The sequence below is a fragment of the Mixophyes fleayi genome, chromosome 6 (genome assembly GCF_038048845.1).
Source record: "Mixophyes fleayi isolate aMixFle1 chromosome 6, aMixFle1.hap1, whole genome shotgun sequence".
Classification (NCBI taxonomy): Eukaryota; Metazoa; Chordata; class Amphibia; order Anura; family Limnodynastidae; genus Mixophyes; species Mixophyes fleayi.
Window position 1 is genome coordinate 150,913,704 of NC_134407.1, and position 20,492 is coordinate 150,934,195.

Consider the following 20,492-nt stretch of genomic DNA (forward strand, 5'->3'; position numbering starts at 1 on the left):
TCTCTATCTTTCTTTTTGACAAAGAATTTAGCATCAAGGGGTGATCGAGAAGGTCTAATGAACCCTTTCTTCAGGTTGTCTTAAATCTTGTTTTCCATGACTTTGATATCTTCCACAGAAAGAGAATATATACTAGTCTTAGAAAATTTACATCCTGGCTGAATATCAATAGTGCAGTCATACGAGCTGTGTGGTGGTAGAGTATCTGCAGCTTTTTAGAAGAAAACATCAGCAAAATCTTGATATTGCAGCGGTAGTATGGGACCTGATTTGGCTAAAGCAGTAGCAATCTTAACAGATATTACTGAGCATGGCCCCTGGCAATTTTTCCTCCATGTGTCGAAATCAAATAATTGGATGGAGATGGTTAAATAAATAAATATCGGTTGTTATAGCTTCCATTGCGATTAATACTCAACTGCGTACTAAGGTTAATTAGGCAATTGCATAGGAAAACACAGTAAATACTTACATTCACACTCACACTTGTAAATAGTTCACTTTAAATCAGAATTTACATTTTTGAAAATCACCACTTTACAAATCGTCATCCTGATTTTTACAATGCAGAACATGCAAACTGACAGATTTACTAAGCTGGGGTTTGCAAAATCGCCATCCAAAAGGCCAAAACAAAAGAGGTGGTTGTTAGTGGCGAGATTGAAGAATTCACAGCCTACACTTAATCATGATGCCTATAAAAAGAGCCCAACAAGTGTTTCTAGTTGTGGGTTTGTTGGAGAATGGCTTTTTCACGGAATCTTGGTCATCCTCGCCACTGCATGTATGCTGCATTTCAGATGATGGAGGCAGAAAGTCGGAAGGAGGATGATGCTGCTGAACATCAGCCACAGGTTCTCGGAGCCCACAGCGAACATGCACATCACGTGTTTTTTGTTTTCGGTTGAACCTAGACTCTCTGTCTGATCCTGAGGTAGTCCAAATGTTTCGGCTCAGCTGCACAAACGTCCTGAGGCTTCATGATCAAATTTAATTTGATTTAGAGCCTCAAACCTCGGGCAGCGGTGGTGTAGTCCAGGCAAAAGGTTAGGGCTGGCGGCAAACAACGAATCCAGGTAACAGGCAGAGATCAAGGTCACAGGCAATTCAGCAGAGTCCAGTACATGGTCCAAGGTCATACACAGCAAGATCAATCCAAAGCCAGAGAAGGGGAACAGAACAGGGAGCAGGTAAGTATGCACAGAGCAGGAACTATAACCAGCAGTGAGGCCCAGTCCTCACTGCCTTAAATACGATGATGGACAAATCAGAAAGGAGGAGGACAGCCCTGACAATCAGCCTCAGGAGGCTGCTAATTAATTAGTAGCTTGGAACTAGCATAGGTCATATCACAAACCAGGAACATGTATGAATGATAAATAGAATCATGTGAGAGCTCCCCCTGAAGTTGGAGGATGTCCCTACACCCTCCACAAATATAACAGTGCTTTGAAACCAATGCACGTGCTCGGCTGCTACCTCACACCAGGATGCGGCGTACCGCCGCAGCTCGTAACAGTAACATAGTATAGTGGATAGACTGCTCAAAATGATTATATTCAAATCACTATTAAAATAGTGTGATATTGTTCATATGAGCAGCGGATGCTTCCCCCGAGAGCAGTGGTTCCCAATCTTTTTCCACTTGTGTGCCCCTTTTGAACCCATTTCTATAAATTTTACCCCTTGTTTTTAAAATAGTTGTTTTTAAATACTGACACTTTTGTTCACTGCCTATCTTAATGTAAAATAGTGGAAATAAGGAAATAAGTTGGAAAAGGAAAACTACTTCAAATTAAAGCTCACACTTTACTGACCAGGTAGAAAGGAAAGACCAAGTTAATTGAGAACTCTTTTAGAACACCAAATAAGCCAAGGCACCAGGCAGTGGTGAATTGTACAACAGGTGGGCACCCCAATTGTAGGTGCCTCACCTACAAATCCTGCACGGGTGTCTAATGAAGGCCAAGAACTGGTGGCAAAACTAAGCGAATGCCGGCTCAAACACCAGTAGTTAGTAATAGTCTTAGGAGGCGATAGGTGTACAAAAGGCTGTGGTATTCAAGATCACAGATTAAGGGATATTGCAGCCTTACCCTGTCGGGTCATCACTGCAAGAAGATGAGATTGAGATGGGAGGATCCAGACGGTCCCCAGTCAGAATGCTCTACACCACAAGACCCCCGCCATTAATAGTTCTGCAATAGGTGAGGAAAGGGATCCGTTGTACAGGCCCCCTGGAAGTCTCTTCTGGCTATGCGACTACCTCACTTACCCCAGGCATTTGGCGGTGGAATGACAAGTAAGCGGGGGCACCGCACACTCCACATGGAGCACACTCTCACTAGGACCAACTCACTGTCCTGTAATCTTGCGGTGGGGACTTAATTCAGTTGCGGCCACTGATAAATAAAGCATCCACAGAATCACGGCAACCTGCAATCAGGACAAGGCAGCACCAGGTAAGGAATGCAGGGTGGAGAGTCTAGTGCCGATTGGAACTGGATCCCTGTGATAAACCGGCAGCCTTGACCTCACTCTCTTGGATGCCAGCCCACACCCCCCTGCATTTTGTTTACTTTACTTGTTTTTATGCCATTACTGATTATTTTTCGCATACCCCTGAACAGCCCAGCACATACCCCCGGGGGTACGCGTACCACCAGTAGGGGACCGATGCCCTAGAGAATAAAAATATTATAGGAACTAAAAGAAGAAAAAGATTCTCATATTATGGGGTCACTCCTCTAGCCTATATGTTCAATAATGTATGGTGATAAAACTTCCATTGTTATTAGAAATGATAAAGTGATATTACACGTATAATATATTCGGCCAAATATAATATAAGAGATAAAAGTTACATTTACAGACGACTGAAGGAGATCGTTTGAGTATAACCAAAGACAATGCCATATGTGGCCCTCTATTACGAACACATTTCATCCAAATACCTGGACTTTCTCAAGGGAACTTGGGAACAGGGTCTGCTTATTGTCTTTGGTTATACTCAAGCGATCTCTTACAGTCGTATGGAAGTGTAACTTTTATCTCTTAATAAAGGAAGTGTTTTATAGTTTCACAAGGGTTCCTTAGGTTCATTTTCTCTAATGCATCTGGACACACGGAATCAACATTATCTGCATTTATCCACGGAGCGAGAGCACCAGGTCAGTTGACTGGTGTATACAGAAGGTCAGATGAACAGTGAACACTACGAGCAAAGGATTAGTGATCTAACGGCTGGAGGGTTGCAGCTCATCCAGGGAGAGGGATATCATCTCCACCATAAATTTATTAGGCTACCACATTAAATGGAAGAGCGGACGGCTTATATAAGTCTGTCATATTGGTATTGAATCCTCGGTTGCACGCAATATTTGTCATTAATATAGCGGACAGCCAGGTGGTTCTCACCACGCTTCAAGATCAGGACTTTTTGTTTGTTCACATTGACTGCATTGTTAGCAGTGTTGAGCACCAATTATACTTTTTGGTTGGTTGTTTAAGATAGAAACATTAAATCACCTAATAGTAAATGCAGCAGTTTGTACCTCAAAACCACGAAAAATTAGTGGCGATGCAGGGCGGTTTTAAACCGCCGCCAACACTAGTCTTAGTAAATCTAGCCCATAGTTACACTAATCTCCAGGGTGGTTGTTAAATCCAGACCTTATGCATGGTGAAAAATCTCTGTGTTGCTAAATAGGAAATAACTTCTATCCCTACCCCCTCCCCATATGTCCCCTGTATAGCTTATTGAAGAATCTTGCTTAGTAAAATACCATTTTTTGCTATTTTGGCAGAACTGAGAGTAGTTTGTTTTGCATAATAACATAGCAAACAATATAAAAGTGCTAATGGGTCACTGAAATGGCTGAACATAAATAGCTTTTGAGCAGATGACAATTGACAATAAATAAAAATAAATATATAGATACATGTATTTTTCACCTAAATAAATATACTTAATTTCTAAATGGGTATAATATACCTTAGAAACATAGGTGTGACTGGATCACTGATAAATAACTTTTGGTATGAATTTATTTAAAGGAAATAGCGCAGGCCGCTGATTTATATAAATTTCCAATGCACTTATTTTTAATATTGTGTATGTTTTTAAATAGTGAAAGCTTTAATTTCTGAGACCAAGAGAAGAAATTTTTCTCTTGTTTAACCTTTCTATAGGATATGCCTATTTCTGCTGTATAAATCAAATACAATGAGCCTTTGTTTACAAAGCCTCTTGTGTATTGTGATGTGGGAAACTGGCTTGTTTTTTGTTTTTTTTGTTCTATGTGAATATGTATTCTGAACAGTCTGAAAGGCCCCATTTTAATTAGATCTTTTTGATTTGTGAACGTCCAACATTGAAGGCAGGAACTTTTAATTAAGACTGACTCCTGGATTCTCTGCATCTGAAAACCAGGTGTAGGACATAACAGCGTTTCTAGAATTTCACACATAAGTGTAAATATGGCTAGATTTCCAATGCATGTTATTAAAGTAATTCTATCGTTTTCAAATAAGCATTGCATAGGTGATTGTATTGTGTTTCCAAGGCACAAAGTAATTTATTTTAGCAGATGTAAAAAGTTAACAGTTCAATACATGATTATTATATAATACAGTACAGTACAGCCAATACCAAAAGATACATACATACCGCTGCGTTCGCATGCGCTCGTACTGCGCTCCCATGGGTACCAGTGAACAGTAGTTCACCCTTGAATACTGTGGTCAGAGTAGACTGAAGCTAGTGGGAGCGCAGCTATGATATATATATATACATTCAGTGTTACAGAGTGAACAATGCAGATGACGTGGCTTGCTTCTATAGGTCCAGACTTCGGGTGGGTCCAGGGTAAACAGGTCATAGGCTAGTTCAAACTAAAGAATCCAAAGGTGGGGGTCATCTCTCCAGGGGATGTGCTCCTTTCTTCCCGCCAAGTCTCCAGTTACAACTAGTCTATTAGCATTTTATAGTCAGCATCATATTAAAGGTTTATTCCCTAACATCAATAACTAGAGTATGCAATGTGCGATCACTTCGCCGAAAGCACACGACAGCTGCTGATGTATAGGGGATTAGAATGATATCAGACATGACACATTTCTTATAACCTGAACCTTAAATAACACTGAGGTGTACATATAATCATAATATATAAACTAATAGTAAACTAAATACTATCTGCTCATAAATCACTGAAGAATGGATTCAATATGAATTATATAAATAACTAAATGTTGTAATGCAAGTGTGTACGTGCGTATTTTACCGTGCGTTCGCAGTATGCCACGTGTAGCGTGGCATACTGAGTGCATTCGACCAATAAAACAATAATAACCAATATACTTTCGTTCATCCATTTATACGATTTCGACAATGTAAATCCATGTTTGTGTAGATAGAGTTCATCCTGATGCTAAAAATAGCCTGTGTCTGAACTGTAAAAAAGATGAGCTGTTTGAGCATGTAAATATATTCTTCTGATTTCAACATCTGACCTGATACCTCTAATCAGTGAGAGCAAATAAAAATCTTGCTTCAAAAAAAAAATATTTGATATGGGGCCTTTCATCAGACCATTTGGAATACATATTCACACAGAACAGCAAAAAACAAAAACCAAGCCAGTTTCCCACATCACAATACACAAGAGGCTTTGTAAACAAAGGCTCATTGTATCAGGTATATACATCAGAAATAGGCATATCCTATAGCAAGGTTAAACAAGAGACGAATTAAAGATTTCCCTATATCAAAACATACACAATATTAAAAATAAGTGCATTGGCAATTTATATAAATCAGCGGCCTGCGCTATTTCCTTTAAATAAATTCATACCTAAAGTTATTTATCAGTCATTCAGTCACAATAGGTACATTTCATATTCAATCATTATTTTAAATAGCCTTGATTAATATACCTAAACATTCTAAAATTAAATAATGGAGGATCAATCAAACAATATTTTTGGATATGCACTCTGTGGCCACTTTATTAGGTGCATCTGCTTTTTAATGCAAATATCTAATCAGATAATCATGTTACAGCAACTCAATGCATAAAAACCTGCAGGCATGGTCAAGAGGTTCAGTTTTTGTTTAGACCAAGCACCAGAATGGGGAAGAAATGTTATCTTTGACCAGGGAATGATTGTTGGTGCCAGACAGAGTGGTTTGAGTATCTCAAAAACTACTAGCGCACAACAGTCTCAGAGTTTACAGATAATGGTGTGCAAAATAAAAAACATCCAGTGAGCGGCAGTTTTGTGGGCTAAAACGCCTTATTAATAGTAGCGGTCAGATGAGAATGGCCAGATAGGTTCAAGCTGACAAACGGCAGCAGTAACAAATAACTTTGCTTGCAACTGTGGTTTGCAGAAGAGCCTCTCTGGTACAGCATGTCGAACCTTGAAGTGGATAGGATATAGCAACAGAAGATCACACCGAATTCCACTCCTGCCAGCTCAGAACAGAAACTGAGGCTACAGTAGGAACAAGTTCATAAAAACTGGACAGTTGAAGACTGCAAAAACGTTGCCTGGTCTGACATGTTTCAATATTTTGCAGATAGTAGGGTCATAATTTGGTGTGAATAACATGAATTTATGGATCCATCCTGCCTTGTGTCAACTGTGTAGGCTGGTGGTGGTGTAATGGTGTGGGGAATGTTTTCTTTCCGCACAGTAAGCCTCTTAATACCAATTATTACCGCCTACCTGGGTATTGTTGCTGACCATGTGCATCCCTTTATGGCCAGAATCTACCTACCTTCTGTCAGGCGCCCGCTCCGCACTGTCACTAAGTGCTGGAGCTGGCCGCCTGCCTCGCCACATTCACTGCGTCCTGCTGCCTAGCAACAGGCCGCTTCCAGGTTCTCGCCCACGGTCACGCTGCGCACGCATGCGCAGAGGGGTATCGTGTCCCGTTGCTAGGCACACCAATGAGGGCCCTCGGATATATATATATATATAAAGCAGACTCTGGCACCACTAGGGTGCCAGAGTGTTGGTTCCACCCTGCTCCAACACATTGTTAGTATCCAGAAACTGCTCCTGTTGTGACCAAGCTATCTCCTCTGACCTTCCTTTGGATTTCATTTTGGTACCTTGCTACTAGTTCTGGTGTCCTAATTCCTGGCTTAACTTTGACCATTCTTCAGATATCCCCTTGTACCTCGCTGCCCAATTGGTTCCGACCCGGATTGATTTACTAAGCTCCATCCACCCCATTACCATGCTGGTGGCTGACTATGAGAACCGCGACCTGCGCATCCTCCTGCAGCAAAGCCTGAACTCCCTTCTGGGGGTCCATTGTGAACACCAGGGGTGCGCTAGACTCCGCACCTCCCTGCTCAGCAGCGCATATACCGGCTAGTAGCTACCTCACAGCTCGTGACTGTATACTCTGGCCAAGAAGATGAGTGGTCAGGAAGAACCCTCTGCTCGAGATCTTCTGCTCCATCTTGCTCAAAGAGTGGACCAGCAAGAGTCTAATCAGGCCCAGCTACTCCAGTGCATCATATCTCGCTTAGAAACCCTCCAAGGATCCGTGCCAGCAAGTCAAGCAGCTGTGGCGGGCACAGTCTCCTCTACTGCCACTGCATCTACGGTCAGTACATTCACTTCCAGGGGTCTACGTATTCCCTCACCTTAGAAATTCGACGGTGACCCCCTAGAGATGCCAAGGGTTTCTTAACCAGTGCGCCATCCAATTCGAACTGTCTTCTGAGAAGTTCAGTTCTGAACGCATCAAGGTGGCATACATTATTTCCCTTCTCACAGGCCAAGCTCTAGCTTGGGCTTCTACTCGTTGGGAAAGGGATGATTCTATGTTGCAGAACTCCTTTTTCTTTGTCGAGAATTTTTAAAAGGTTTTTGATGAGGCGGGCCGAGTCTGTTCTGCAGCTTCTGGTTTGCTAGCCCTTTGCCAAGGCTCCTTGACTTCCGGCTAATATGCGGTACAGTTTCAGACTTTACCTTCTGAGCTTTGCTGGAATAAAGAGGCTCTAGTGGCCACCTTTTGGCAGGGACTTAATGAACATATCAAAGATGATCTTGCTTCCTGTGACCTCCCAACCGGCCTGGACGAGTTAATCTCCCTCTACATTAAGGTGGATTATCGTCACAGGGAGCATTCCCAGGAGAAGGATCGCTCTCGTCGCACCTTTCCTCATCTGACTCCTCAGTGTCAGTCTCCTGTAACCACCTATGCAACTAGGTCGCTCTCGCCTTTCTCAGGAGGAACGTGGCAGACGCATCAGAAACACCTCTGTCTTTATTGTGGATAACCCTGTCGCCTCCACTCTTCATGCTCCAAGAGGCCGAGAAATGCCCCATCCTAGGCGATGTTAGGAGGGTCGTCCTAGGATCCAAGTCCATTACTTCCTACTCCTCTAAAGACTCTGAATTTCTTATGCCAGTAGTTCTTTTTTCTCCAGATGGCCCTCAGCAATTTTCAGCTTTCGTGTACTCTGGATCCGCTGGAAACTTTATATCCACCGAGCTGGCTTCCAAGCTCCGTCACTCCATTCACCCTTTGCCACAGTCTTTGGCTCTAAATGCGATAGATGGTAGCCTTGTCGCTAACGGCTCCATCGATCGCATTACCAGTCCCTTACGGCTGTCGGTAGAAGCTCTCTACTCTGAATGGAGTTTCCTAATTCTTTCTCAGTCCATCAACCCGCTGATTTTAGGACTACCTTGGCTTAGGGCACATTCACCACAGTTCGACTGGCTCCGTGCTAAAGTCATCTACTGGGGACCTACCTGTAAACACCGGATGTTTTCCATGTTTCCTTTTAGGGCTTCGATCCCTTCCCTCGCTTCCACTTCCCAGCCTATACTTTCGGAAGCCTACACAGATTTCCTGGATGTCTTTAGCAAAGCAGCCGCTGAGTCTTTGTCACCTCACCGACCCTGGGATTGTCCCATCGATCTTGTTCCTGATAAAAGGATTCCTAGGGACAGTGTGTTTCCTCTATCCTTACCAGAGACTTAAGCCATGGCTGATTACATTTTCGAAAAACCTTGAATGTGGTTTTATCCGTAAATCTAATTCCCCGGTTGGTGCTAGTTTCTTTTTTGTTAAGAAGAAAGACGGATCTCTCAGGCCTTGTATTGACTACCGTACATTGAACGCTATTACTATTACTATTACTATCTCCTCTTCCTCTTATAACTGAGCTTTTTTGACCGCATCGTGGCACCCAAATATTCACTAACTTAGATCTCAGGGGAACCTACAACTTGATTCGGATTCGCCAAGGCGATGTTTAAACAGTGTCCCTGCAGGGCCCCGACATTGCCGCTTTAAATTTAAAGGCATGAAGGGCGCACTGACATCACACAGTACTGCCAGAGAGCTGGACAGTCGGAAGGAGATCCTGTCAGCCTCCTGCTGCCATCGGAGATGTGCACAGTCGTTTTTAAGGTAAGTCTGTCAATATACCTGTCTTTTTTTTCATTAAAACATTTTTTTCTTGTAGGTGTGCTCTGTGTCAGTGTTATCGGCTAAGCGATTACCACTGGATGAATGGCGGACCGCTTTCAATACCAGGGATGGGCACTACGAGTACCTTGTTATGCCCTTTGGACTCTGCAATGGCCCGGCGGTCTTCCAGGAATTTATTAATGAAATCTTTCGAGACTTGTTATATTCGTCAGTGGTTGTCTACCTCAACGACATTTTGATCTTTTCTCAAGACCTTTCCTCGCACTGAAAGCATGTCAAGGCAGTTCTCTCCCATCTCCGAGACAACCACCTGTATTGTAAGTTGGAAAAATGCCTGTTTGAACAATCACAAGTACCTTTCCTCGGATACTTAATTTCTGGTGTGGGATTGCAGATGGATCCCATGAAAGTGAGGGCTATTCTTGATTGGCCTCAACCCTCTGGCCTTAAAGCCACTCAACGTTTCATCAGTCTCTGTAATTATTACCGACAGTTCATCAAGAAATTTTTTCCCTTAATTGCACTAATAACTTCTCTCACACGCAAAGAAGGACATGCTAAAGGCTGGCCTCAAGAGGCAATTTCTGCCTATCCCTTAAGGAAGCCTTTTGAAATGCCCCTATTCTGAGACAACCAAATCAGCTCCAACCGTTTTTTTCTTGAAGTGGACGCTTCCTCTGTAGGTGTAGGGGCAGTTCTTTCAAAGAAGAATTCCACCGAAACCTTCACTCCCCGTGGATTCCTCTCCAAGAAATTCTCTTCTTGCAAGGCTAACTATGGCATCGGGGATAAGGAACTTCTTGAAATCAAGGTAGCTCTGGAGAAATGGCGGTATCTTCTGGAAGGAGCCCTCCATCCAATTACTGTATTTACGGATCATAAGAATCTCATCTATTTACAGTCAGCGCAATGTTTGAATTCTCGGCAAGTCCGTTGGTCACTTTGTTTCTTCCAACTAATCCTGTCCTTTCGCGCAGGGTCCAAAAATGCCAGGGCTGATGCCCTTTCTAGGTCTTTTGATGCGTCTGATTCCTGCCTTCCAGATCCTAAACCTATTATTAGTCCACTCAAGATTCTAGCTTTGTTCAAGTCCTCTCTGAATGACTCCTCCTGTTGGTTGTTCCTTCGTGGATGTTCACCTTCGCCCCAAACTTTTGGTGGCCTTTTTTAAGCTCTGACGTCCACAAATTCGTAGCAGCCTGTGACATTTGTGCTCACCTCAAGACTCCGGTTCTCCTGCCGGTCTTCTTCTACCACTTCCAGTTCCAGAATCACAATGAACCAGCATTTCTATGGACTTTATAACGGACCTCCCTAATAGTCATGTTTTCAATACCATTTGGGTGGTAGTGGACCGTTTTTCTAAATGGGCACACTTCGTCCCTCTTAAGAAGTTACCTTCTGCTACAGAACTTGCCCTTCTTTTATCAAGAATGTCTTTCATCTTCATGGTTGCCCCCGGGAGATAATATCTGATCGGGTGTACAATTTATCTCCAAGTTTTGGAGATCTTTTTGTGGTCACCTTGGGATCCAGTTAAAATTCTCTTCGGGCTACCACCTCCAGACCAATGGTCAAACTGAGTGAGTCAACCAGGATTTGGAGACTTTTCTCCGTTGTTATTGCTTCAATCATCAAGCCTCCTGGAGTGATCATCTATCATCTTCCCTGGATGGAATTTTCTCATAATAACCATCAGCACGAATCCACCGGAGCATCCCCTTTATTTACCATCTTTGGCAGACACCCTATTTTACCTACTTTCTCTGACGAATCCATTATATCCGTACCTGCTGTTCAAGGAGTAGTTTTTCTCAGATCTGGACCCAAGTACTGGATAAATTGCTACAAGCTTCGAACCGGCACAAACGCTTTGTCCGGCTGCCTAGCAACGGGACGCTTCCGGGTTCTCGCCTGGGGTCACGCTGTGCGCACATGCACAGAGAGACATCGGGTCCCGTTGCTAGGCAACAGGATGCCTTACCTGTCGGCGCTCGGAGATATATATATATATATATATATATATATAGCAGCCTCTGGCACCACCAGGGTGCCAGAGAATTGGTTCCACTCTGCTTCAGTAACTTGTTTGTATCCAGAAACCCGGCTATCTCTTCTGACCTTCCTTTGGATTTTGTTTTGGTACATTGCTGCTAGTTCTGGTTTCCTGACTCCTGGCTTGGCTTTGACCATTTTTCGGATCTCCCCTTGTACCTCGCTGCCCTATTGGTTCCGACCCAGATTGATTGACTATGTTCCGTCAACTCTGTTACTACGCTGGTAGCTGACTCAGAACCGTGACCTGCGCATCCTCCTGCAGGGAAGACTAAACTCCTTTGCGGGGTCCCTTGTGAACACCGGGGGTGCATTAGACTCCGCACCTCCCTGCTCAGAAGTGCAAATTCGGCTAGTAGCTACCTCACAGCTTGTGACACCTTCTAATGTTTACTTCAAGCAGGATGACATGCCATGTCACAAAGCAGACGTCACCTCAAGTTGGTTCCACTAACATGACATGGAGTTTAGTGTACTCCAGTGGCCTCCTCAATCACCAGATCTCAATCCAATACAGCACCTTTGGGATGTGGCAGAACCAGAGATTAAATCTTCAGCAACTACGTATGCTATCATGTCAATGTGCAGCAGAATCTCTAAGGAATTTTCCCAGCACTCTGTTGAATCCATGCCACAAATAACTCATGTTGTTCTGGGTGGCAAGTTTGTGTCCTACCCACTACTAGGTAGGTGTATCTAATAAATTGGCCACTGAGTGTATGTAAACATTGGGCTGCCTATATATGACAGACATATAAGGGGCCAGTTCACAGTTCCAATGTAAAGTACCAATCAGATGAATCAGTAAATAATACTGTTTCTGAAACCCCAAATATTAGGAACAATGCACATCCCAGGACTGTTATTAGCACAAGGTTTATTAAGGGTGGTTGAATACCTCATTTTATATTAGAGACTCAGCATTTTGCCAAGACGTAGAATAGAGCAATAACTACATAACAAAAAAAATATAATCAATCAAGGACTATCAATTTATGAAATATTCTTTTAATTAACACAATAGTGCCCTTTGCAAGTCTGCAGTTCTCAATAATGAGGGCTACTGGAACTCTCTACACCTATCCACCATGAATATAATATACCAAAATGAGAGCGCTAAAATGCAAAATGTAAAATAAGGCAATAAAGAGGCGGAGAAACGCATCATAGCGAATACTTTACTTCTGCTTTGCCTTTGTGAGAAAATCTGAAGGAAAGTGACACAACGGGTTGTATAGAGTGTATGGTTTATATGATGGTTCACAGCACGGACATTTGGTTATTGAGGAATCGGCTGGATCCACAGGCTTTAATTTTGCTGATGAAAACGGACAGCTGCTTTTTGAATGCTGCAGCTTGGATCCATACCCTTATATCTGGGAGACGTTTTTTCAGCTAAGTATATGTGAATTTCGAAGGAATATCTGCTGATCAGCATCTTACTAACACGCTCATATAAGAACCAGTGGACCTTAATATATATGTGCAAGAACTGTTCAACACACTAGATGAAAACCAAGAAACTAGCAGCATGCATCCTTAATATAATTATTGTGTCAAGATAAGGAGTTGTGAAAGTTCTTTCAGTTACAAAATACTAAGGATCCCTAAAGACTGAATTATTATCCTCCTTTAAGATTAAATCAGAATTATCAAAGTTTGACTTTCTGTATATAGACAGCAATATCTAATCTTATATAGGAAATATGAGATATATGTATAATTATTGATTTTAAATATTGTCATTTTAGTTTTTAATAAAAAATGTTACATTTTGTATATCAGCACTCTAATGTTGGTATATTAGTTTTGCAGAGCAATAGCTGCCTGATTCAATGCAATTGAAAAAGAGAGCCAGATTCTCCACATTGGATTGGGAAGCATACAGTCTCTGGATCAGATTGACAGTAATAGTAGCAGCAGGCAATAGAATTTAAAATGGAGATCAATAAACATTTTCTTCATGCTTTTCAATGCACTCTGCACTTTCCTCAGAAGGAAATTCACAGAGGAAGCAGTGTGAGCTCTGTAGAAAATTGCAGATTTTTGCTGGATTCTTCTACACTTATCTGAAACTTTATTTATTGTTCTTAGGATGGATTACACATAACTAAGAAACTATTATCTGTAGAGAAGGAGAAGAAACCAAAAAATCATAATTATAAAAAACATCGAAGGAACTCACCCAAAATAGAGGACAAAACAGTCACTAGCACGATGTCTCTGTACAAGAAACCTGCAGCTTCTGTCTGCTCAAGTCCTGGATCTATTGAGCTGATTAGATGTGAGTACAAATACCTCAGATTCACAGAAATATTACATGTAAATTATATGAATGGATATAATAAAAAAACAATAATATATCTTCTAGTTATAGGTTTTTTTTTTATAGCACAATGTTATTGTTTGTAGTTATGCTCTTTGCATTGATGTTAGAACATACATACTGCATATGAGTCTGTGCACATGCAATTGATTTGGCACTATACCTATAAATATGAATTTAGTTGTGACTTAGTAAAATATTTAACATTTTGAAAGTTATCAAAATGCTGATAATTTGACTTTTGAATCTGTCAAAATATTTGTGGAGATGACAAGCTATTTGTACAAATCCTTGTTAAACTCTCTTCTGTCCTTCTGAGGTTTTACATTTACTGATGCTAAATATCTGATTTGTTTTTTGGCACTAAATTGAGATCCATTAAATGTGAACAGGTCATACACTAAGGTCATTTTTAAGCTGTATTACTGCAATGAAATTAAGAAAATGAAACATTTTAAAGGTTTATATGCTGGCACCATATAAATAATTGTTAATGATGATGAAAGGTTATTTTTGCTTGAAAATGCTTTTCAAAACGGCTTGGGAAATTTTTTTTATGTGCCTTCTTGTATTTTTCTTTGAGTCACCGTTTTGGATTCATCATTAATCTGTAGATTGCATTTTTTTAAATGTGTCTTTGGCACCATCTCCCTGTATTTACGTAAAGAGCTGGAAATTATGCATTGGTTCTGTTCCTGGATGGATTATGGGAATTATTGTTCTGCTTGACCTCTGTATTGACATCAGTTCAATACTTTGTTTTTCTTATTTATTTTTTTTATAAATGTTTTATTGGAGTAACAAAAAGCAAACAACAATCATAAAGAATATCACACAGTACAAAGATAAATTACATATCTGGTTACAGATATATAAAGCATTAAGAAATAGGTAATAATAAGCAATGTTTGAAGCGAATAGATGAACAATACACCATCAACACGTATCAAGATATCAACAGATAAAATATACAGAGGTTATAATAGATAGTCAAAATTATTGCAGAATGAGCACAGTTTCTGACATGCATTCCAGGCGTGGCCAGATTTTGTCAGTACCAAAACCATATAGAAAGTACTCGCAATGAAAATATAATTTGTACAAGGGATGTGTCTAATACTAAGGTAAACATTATTTTTGTTGTAATTTATAGCAATCTTTGTCCTATTCGTATTCATCCTTTCGGTAGAAGTCTCGCCTCACACCACATAGTGTTTTCTAACCAGTGGTTAATGCGTTTATATGAGACAGACTGTTGATAAAACTTTTCCTTACTTCAAAATGTTTTTTAGTATGGGATTCTTATGCAGTGATGCCTACAACAATACCATCCGAAACAAAAAAGAAAAGTTTGTTTTGGAATAAATTTAAATAAGGTTGTTGTTCATGTATCCATCCCTGTAATATACATTTCTGAGCCACTGTCGAAAAAATTTAAATGCATAGTGGAGAAGTTCCCTTCGACTCACACCACACCGTAACATAACCATAATTACCATCCCCAATAAAAACATGGACACCAAATTAAAGTTGGAATAAATGAACGGATTGATTAAATTGGATAATAATTTTAACCTTGGAATGAATCTTAACTAGAATAAAAGAGTACTGTAAGGCGGACGAGAGCATGGCAGTCAGCAACAGCAAAACCAATAAAAGTGGAAAGGTCAGACCATAGTACCACCAACCCAGGATCATACCTTATCTATTGGCCGGTGCTAAAAATCTAGTCCAATGGCAAGACTACGCCCCCCTTATAACCGCCAGTATAAACACGACAATACCGGCCAAGGGTCCTCCTCACAGGCGGACCAACCATACGATGACACCAGAAAAAAAGAGGGGGAAGTGACCTATGACCAGATCAACCGAGCACTGCTCTCCCACCCACGCCGCCATGTATTACTATATATGCGGCCCGCCAACTACAGACCTAATGACCACTCTCAACCTCCAACACAACTGATCTTTGAAATATCGAATACCTTCATCTGACAAATGAACCCCATCTGCTCTAAACAAATAGGCATACTCTGCTTTTAACAATGGGTGAGTTATAACTAGAGATGAGCGGGCTCGGATTTCGCTAATCCGAGCCCACCCGAACAGTGCGGATCCGACGGGATCCGAGCACTGTTCGGGTACTTCCGGCCGCCCAAGGAATGCAAAACGAGTGTCACTCACCGGACCGTGAGTGCCTCTGCGCTGGTGCGTGGCTCCCTAGCCTTCCTGCCGGCACCTATCCTGAACCGCGGCCGTCCGCCATCCTGATGGTCTGCGCATGCACAGCTCCCAAGAACTCTTGTGACTGTTGCTTTTAATCCAAATTGGTTGATCAGGCAACTCCCTATTTAAGGCACCTGTGTGCATTACCTCATTGCCTGATCTTGGAGTCTCATTCCCTGTGAGTCTCTGAAGGTGTTCCCTGTGTTCTACTAGTGTCTTCAGTTTCCTGCTAATTCCTGATCTACTCATCGCTGGTTTCCATACCCGCTACTATCTCCTGTGTACTACTAGTGTCTTCAGTTTCTGTGGATTCCCTGTGCTACTCATCGCTGGTTTCCATACCTGCTACAGTCTCCTGTTTCCTGCCTGTGTCCTCAGCTGGACTCTGATTACCGGATCTACTCACCTGTGGTTCCTACACTCGTCTCTGCCGTCCAGCGTCTCTGCAGTTCCTGCATCTCCCTGTGGACAGACTGTTCTACTGAATAGCGGTATGCCTATCTGTTATTGACTTTCTCCGTTTACTCTGCATATCCGCTAGGACAAGTTTCCACGCTCAGCAGCGGTATCCATACCTGCTATAGACTGTTATTGTTACGCTGCATACCTGTTTGGAATTAACCGTACTACTCAGTCGTTATATGCATAACTGTGATTGACTATCCATTATTGGCCTGCATATCTGTGCTGAGCAAGTCTCTACCAAGCAGCGCCACACATACCGTTATATAGACTTTATTGGATACGCTGCATACCTATTGGGATCAAGTTCCTCTGTGCTCTCAGTGTCTGCATCCTATTATCTTTGTATGCTTCCACTCATCAACACTTGTACACATCCTCACCTATTAAGCAGTGGTACAACTTGCTATACGCAGACCACGGACTTCCCCGCTACCTACCTGCACCCGGACAAGTCTTCTCACCATAAGCAGTGGTACAACTTGCTATACGCAGACCACTGACTTCCCCGCTACCTACCTGCACCTGGACAAGTCTCTTCACCATAAGCAGTGGTACAACTTGCTGTACGCAGACAACTGACTTCCCTGCTACCTCCCTGCATCCACTCACGTCCATCCTGATCTCCGTGTTCAAACCTGCCTTTCTACTATATCAGCTAGAGGCTGATTCCTTGACCAAAGATTGCTGCAAGTCACTGACTTTCCTATTATTTACTGGCATTCTCTCTCCATCTGCTGTGATATCTGTTCCGCTAGTCACCCCGCTACCAGAGGACTGTTGTGTGAACTTCACGACTCTGGTAAGCCCAGTCATCTGGTGAAATCCTGGGCAAGACTCCTAGTGCCCGTGACAGTAAGATCAGGCCATGACAGACCCAGGATCGGAACCAACAGCTAAAGAGATGCTGCAGTATCTGGTCACCCATATCGAACAACAAGATGTTCGCCAACAACAGTTGTTGCAATTTTGTCAGGCTTTAGCCTCCCAAGGAACCCCTGTGCAAAATGTGGCAGCAACCGTTGAGCTTCCAGTGTCTCCATCTCCTTCCCCAGTGCCATCCCAGGTGTCCATCGCTTCCACGCTACACCTGCCTACTCCTTCTAAATATGATGGAGATCCCAAAACCTGTAGGGGCTTTCTTAATCAATGCTCCGTTCATTTTGAACTTCAACCTCATAACTTCTCTACTCATCGTTCCAAAGTGGCCTACCTCATCTCTTTGTTTTCCGGACAGGCTCTCGCATGGGCCTCCCCTCTGTGGGAAAGAAATGACCCTTTATTGCAAGATAGTGCCTTATTTATTTCTACATTTCGAAGTATTTTTGACGAACCTGGTTGTGTTATCTCTGCAGCTTCCAGTATCCTCCAACTACGCCAAGGATCTCGGACTGTGGCTCAGTATGTCATTCAATTTCGGATACTTGCCTCTGAACTTCAGTGGAACACTGAGGCACTGATCGCCGCCTTCTGGCAGGGGTTTTCCGATAAAATTAAAGACGCACTGACCTCTCAAGAGTTACCCTCCTCCTTGGATGATTTGATTTCCCTTTGCCATCGTGTAGACATGAGATTTCGTGAGAGAGATTCCGAGAGAATAACTTACTGCAAAGCGCCTTGTCACGGGCACTAGGAGTTGCTTACCCGAGTTTCACCAGATGGAACTCTGCTAGAGAGGCGGGGTTATGGCACGCACCTCAAAGCAGGCAGGTGAATGATTGGAGCAACACAACAGCAGGAGAGTAGAGATAGTCTGAGGAAGTCAGCGACTTGCAGCTATTGTTAGAGGAAAGGCAGCGACTTGGAGCAGTAAACTGGAGGCTGAAGATAATGTAGACACGAGGAGTGGACGTGGATAGGTGATGGTAGGTAGAGGAGGAGTCAGTGGTCTGCGTACAGCAAGTTGTACCACTGTAGTGATGGAAAGAATAGTACTGGTGCAGGTAGGTAGCAGGGTAGTCGGTGGTCTGCGTTCAGCTAGTTGTACCACAGCTATGGTGAGGAGTCTGGTCCAGGTGTAGGTAGGTAATAGGAGAGTCAGTGGTCTGCGTATACCAAGTTGTACCACCGCTGTGATAGGAGGACTTGTCCAGGTGCGGGTAGGTAGCAGGGAAGTTAGTGGTCTGCATGCAGCAAGTTGTACCACTGCTGTGAGAAGGAATGAGGACTTGTGCAGGAGAGTGAAGTTGAAAGGCAAACTGTGGCTGTATGGAAACAGCGCGAGTAGAGCAATGTCTTGTGAGGCAGAGATGGAAGGCACAATGAATAGTCTGTATGGAGTAGATGCCTTGCAGTGAGGAGAAGCTGGTCACAGCAGATATGCACAATAACGCTAAGTAGTAGCGTGAGGAGATATCGTAGCTTGAGTGAAAGCTTGTCCTAAATGAAGCAATGCAGTAACACAGTCTATATGGGTACTTGTACCCTGTGCAGCAAACAACAATGGCAACAACTGGTATGCGAGCAATAGGCAATAGTCAGTAGAGCATACCCAGTTGTGTAGATCCGGAATCAGCTGAGAAGTGAAGCGTTGTAGCGGTATGGGAACCGCCGCTGCGTTGAGCAGGGAGCAGCGTGGAAGCTGAAGCACGAGTAGAGCTGGAAGCAGTTTGGAAACTGTACACACGAGTAGAGCTGGAAGCAGCTTGGAAACTGCACACTGGAGTAGAGCTGGAAGCAGTTTGGAAACTGCACACAGGAGTAGAGCTGGAAGCAGCTTGGAAACTGCACACTGGAGTAGAGCTGGAAGCAGTTTGGAAACTGCACACAGGAGTAGAGCTGGAAGCAGTTTGGAAACTGCACACAGGAGTAGAGCTGGAAGCAGTTTGGAAACTGCACACAGGAGTAGAGCTGGAAGCAGTTTGGAAACTGCACACAGGAGTAGAGCTGGAAGCAGTTTGGAAACTGCACACAGGAGTAGAGCTGGAAGCAGTTTGGAAACTGCACACAGGAGTAGAGCTGGAAGCAGTTTGGAAACTGCACACACCTATAGAAGTTCACTGGGAGTGAGACTTCAAGATCAGGCCACTACCTAAGGCTGCAGGTGCCTTAAGTAGGGAGGGGTGATTGATCCATCAATCACATTAGTGGTCAGGTGTAGTTGTTAAAGGGACCTGCGCATGCCCAGTGCGACAGGATGGCGGACGGCCGCGGTTCCACACAGGTGTGAGCGGGAAAGATGGAGAACCACATACCAGAGTGAAGGCACTCACACTCCGGTGAGTGACAATACCCCCCCTTTTAAAGGTGGGCACAGAACACTTGGAACCGGGTTTGGCCGGAAATTTTTGGTAGAATTTTTTAAGCAGGGCTGCAGCGTTGAGGTCCTCAGCGCGAATCCAGGAGCGTTCTTCTGGACCGAAGCCCTTCCAATGAACGAGGAATCGGAGAGTTCCTCGCGAAATTTTAGCATCCAGGATCTGAGAGATCTCGAACTCCTCTTCTTGATGAATCTGTACTGGTTTAGGATCAGAAGGAGGAGCAGAAAAACGATTGATAACAAGAGGTTTGAGCAGAGAGACATGGAAGGCATTGGAGATCCGGAGGTTCCTTGGTAATAGTAGCTTGAAGCATACTGGATTTATGACTTGAGTGATCTTGTATGGTCCGATGAAGCGTGGTGCGAACTTCATGGACGGAACCTTCAAGCGGATGTTTTTTGTAGAAAGCCATACACAGTCTCCAAGCTTGAGTGGTGGAATGGCTCGCCTCTTTTTATCTGCGAAGAATTTGTATCTGGCTGATGCTTTCCTCGGGGATGATCTCACCTGAGTCCAGATGGTTTTAAAGTTTTGACAAAGTCTCTCCACCGCAGGGACTTGGGTGGGAGGGAGGGCAGGAAACTCTGGGAGAGACGGATGGTGACCGTAAACCACGTGTCACTCACCGGACTGTGAGTGCTTCTTCCCGGACATTTAGGAACCGTGGCCGTCCTCCATCCTGAGGGACTGCGCATGC

The 20,492-nt window shown here is 43.1% G+C and overlaps 1 protein-coding gene across 1 annotated transcript in view; it reads left to right on the plus strand.

Annotated features, from left to right (window-relative positions):
* The window catches only part of LOC142094528 (synaptonemal complex protein 2-like), a 249,960-nt gene that overhangs the window by 79,848 nt on the left and 149,620 nt on the right, over positions 1–20,492 (plus strand). Inside the window, exon 7 of the mRNA XM_075176783.1 lies at positions 13,616–13,805. Within this exon, the coding sequence (XP_075032884.1) occupies positions 13,616–13,805 (190 nt within the window). The remainder of the gene's footprint in view (positions 1–13,615; positions 13,806–20,492) is intronic.